Below are 2,874 nucleotides of genomic sequence, written 5' to 3'. Positions count from 1 at the left end.
AGCATAAGTAAAAACCATACATGAGTAAATACCAAGGTATACATGTTAAAAAGTACAAATTAACAAGTTAAATTATATTTTCTGCATGGCCTTTAAAGCTCAGACAGCATTTCCTTTGCACAGAGGTGACAGCGTCTCTGCTTTTGTGAGTGTCTCAGTTGGTTGCATATGTGTGAGCGCAGCTGTTGTCAAGCCATTTTCAGTTAAAAGAGGAAAGCAGAAAAAAAAAAAAAAAAAAAGACGTATGTGGCGAGGAAATCCCCTGCAGTACGCCAAAATCCAAGGCAACAAATAGAGTCTGCAGCAAGTCAGTCACTTTGGGTTTTAATGGCACACCCAAAATAAAATGGTTCCATTTGATGATAATTACAAGAGATTATAAGATAACTTCAATAGCACTATCAATATATCAATATCTGCATTGTTGTTGAATTTCCCTTTTGATTGAAGGGGAAGTTTTTTTTTCGTTTTTTTTTTTCTCCTTTTGGCACCACATGTGTTGCATGAATTAGACAGATTGTAGTTTAATAATATAAAAGCCCCTATGTCCTCAGGGAAAGCTATTGGTGGTGCGTAGCTGTTTACTTTTCATCTGCAGCTTTGATAGCTGTGATGGCATCACGACACGATCACGAAAAAGGGGCCATACACTTTTACAGCGTGCTCGCATGCCATATCGTGCACATGAACGTTTATTACTGAAAAACGAGCAGCTTAGGATGGCGAACTCTGTTCTCAGAAGAAAATGTGTCATACGTTCCAGGAGGTTCTGCATTTTTCAGGTTTTCTCCACGTGCATCCAAGATAGCAGTGGCAAAGGTGGGCGGCGGGGTGGGGTGGATGCAAGCTACTGTTCCAATAAAAGGGATTTAAATGTTCATACTTGTGTTTTCTTGTGTGTTGCGTTACTCAGTCGAAAGGGAGGCCGAACAGTTGGACACACACCAGGTTCTGTTCAGGCTGAGCCTGCAGTGTCAGACCATTTTACTGGGTTACGGGAATTCCCCAAGTCTCGCAGTGAAATTGCTTCCCCCTTATTCACCAGTTTCCTTAAAAAGTGCCTCTCCGACAGAAGCTGAATGTGTGGGTGAGTTNATCAATGCAACTAGAACATCTGTGCACTCTTTTTTTTTAAATGAGGTGAAAAAATCATTTCCTTTATTTTTTTTTGACGCTTGTTAAAGGTTCCTATATTCAAAGGTGTTTCTTCAAGTTTTATTTTAGCTGTGGTTGCTATAAATACCCAGGTGACACTGGTGTGTGACTTCATTTCAGTGGTGAGAACTGCAGCTCTTAGAAAATAGCAAAATAACAGTCTACCTCGCCTTTCTGATCCTGCAGCACACGTAATTTGACGTCTAGCTAGACTGTGCTGCCTCATATTTTTTGAACACGTCAAGAAAAAAAATCTCAATATATTGATCATTGACATCAAAAACTACCTTATAAATAGCACACGAGCCCCACTTTTACTGATTTTACCCAATTCTACCGACATTTTGCAGCATTATCCCAAACAAATGTTGCTTAATTTCACTCTTCATGCTTTGCCAATGCTTTGTCTATGCTAATGAAGATTGTTACTCATCCTAGCATGCTGAATGCTTGAAGCGGCTCTAATTGCATGCCAGTCCAACCTGTCTTCTGTCTAATGCTGGTATTATAATTTGACCACTTGGGGCATTTAAAAGGGGATTAAGACTTTCATCCCCTGATGGCCATACAGTCACTGAAAATGTAAAAGAAAAGAAAAAAAAAAAAAACACCTGAAATGAAGTCAGTAACAGCCCTTTACTGCTATACACATTTTGAACAACATGAGAAAAATACATCAGCCTGATTTCTTCACACATAAGAAACACATAAACTGTTTTTTTTTTTTTGTGTGTATATGTCAAGCGCAGAGCAAACTCCCTAAAAGAGGAACTGTACCAATAAAAAGGCCCAAACCTTCACATTACATTATCAAAAGATAACTACGGTGAAGTTCCAAATTCATCATCTCAGGGTCAACTGAGTGGAAAGGGTAATTCCACGTTTGACTCCTTTGTTTTCGTAATTACAACTATTTTAAAGCCTTTGTTTTGCAGTTCTGCTATTGAGTAAGTCCAAGGTAAACCCTTTTTTCTCTGTTCCAGCTCGACGATGGCCAAATGTCACCAGATATGCGGTGTGATTTCCTGTAATTGAAACTCCTCCTGTGACTGTGTTTCCCATTCGTTTCAGGGCGATACCTCGGGAGACTACCGTAAAACCCTGCTGATCCTCTGCGGAGGGGAAGATTAAACCCGTCATGTCTCTGCAGCTTTGTCTCACCGGCTCCAGTGGCCGCGGTACAAGCCCGTTCACGCAGCCAAAACAAATGTCGTCAGCGTCGGTCTCCGTTCCCAACTGCTGCCACACCTCAGCCAAACCAAGTGTCCTACTAAATGGTGACCTTTCAGCGTTTCAAGCCAGTTTTTTTGTTTTTTTGTTTCACACCATAGTTACTCCACTTTGGAGGGTGATGTTAGTCTTTTTTAAGTTGTTTACATCGGTGTGGAAATAAGCTTCACATGAAGAATAAAGACTAGTATGTGCTAATGCTGTGCCTTCAGGTTGTTGTCCGTCTAATTGGAGCTGTGATTTTAAATATACCCCAATAAAACAAGTACCACTAAAAAACGTCTTTGACTTTGTAATAACAAACCACTCTTATTTGTTTGTTTGTATTTCACATTAGGCGTATTAGTTTCTATTTTGGCAGGCCAATCCTGTGTTTAAAAATGTTCACATGGAAACATCAGAAAACACCCAGTCTAATTCAAGGCCTTGCTGCCAAAAATACCAGTACGCTTTAGCAGCTGATAGCATAAGTAAAAACCAAGGTATACA

General features: G+C 40.0%; 2 protein-coding genes across 3 annotated transcripts in view; both read left to right on the top strand.

Annotated features, from left to right (window-relative positions):
* The window catches only part of anxa6 (annexin A6), a 24,377-nt gene extending 21,713 nt beyond the window's left edge, over positions 1–2,664 (top strand). For both annotated transcript variants that reach the window (XM_016676134.1, XM_016676133.1), the window contains exon 25: positions 2,227–2,664. In XM_016676134.1, the coding sequence (XP_016531620.1) occupies positions 2,227–2,286 (60 nt within the window). In that variant the 3' untranslated portion in view covers positions 2,287–2,664. The remainder of the gene's footprint in view (positions 1–2,226) is intronic.
* Positions 1,065–2,874, top strand: part of tnip1 (TNFAIP3 interacting protein 1) — a 21,350-nt gene continuing 19,540 nt past the window's right edge. Inside the window, exon 1 of the mRNA XM_007561550.2 lies at positions 1,065–1,087. The gene's annotated coding sequence lies outside the window, so the exon portion shown is untranslated. The remainder of the gene's footprint in view (positions 1,088–2,874) is intronic.

The sequence above is a fragment of the Poecilia formosa genome, unplaced genomic scaffold (genome assembly GCF_000485575.1).
Source record: "Poecilia formosa unplaced genomic scaffold, Poecilia_formosa-5.1.2 Scaffold128, whole genome shotgun sequence".
In the NCBI taxonomy this organism is placed as follows: Eukaryota; Metazoa; Chordata; class Actinopteri; order Cyprinodontiformes; family Poeciliidae; genus Poecilia; species Poecilia formosa.
The sequence above is the reverse complement of the archived record's forward strand: the minus strand, read 5'-3'. Positions and strand labels throughout refer to the sequence as shown.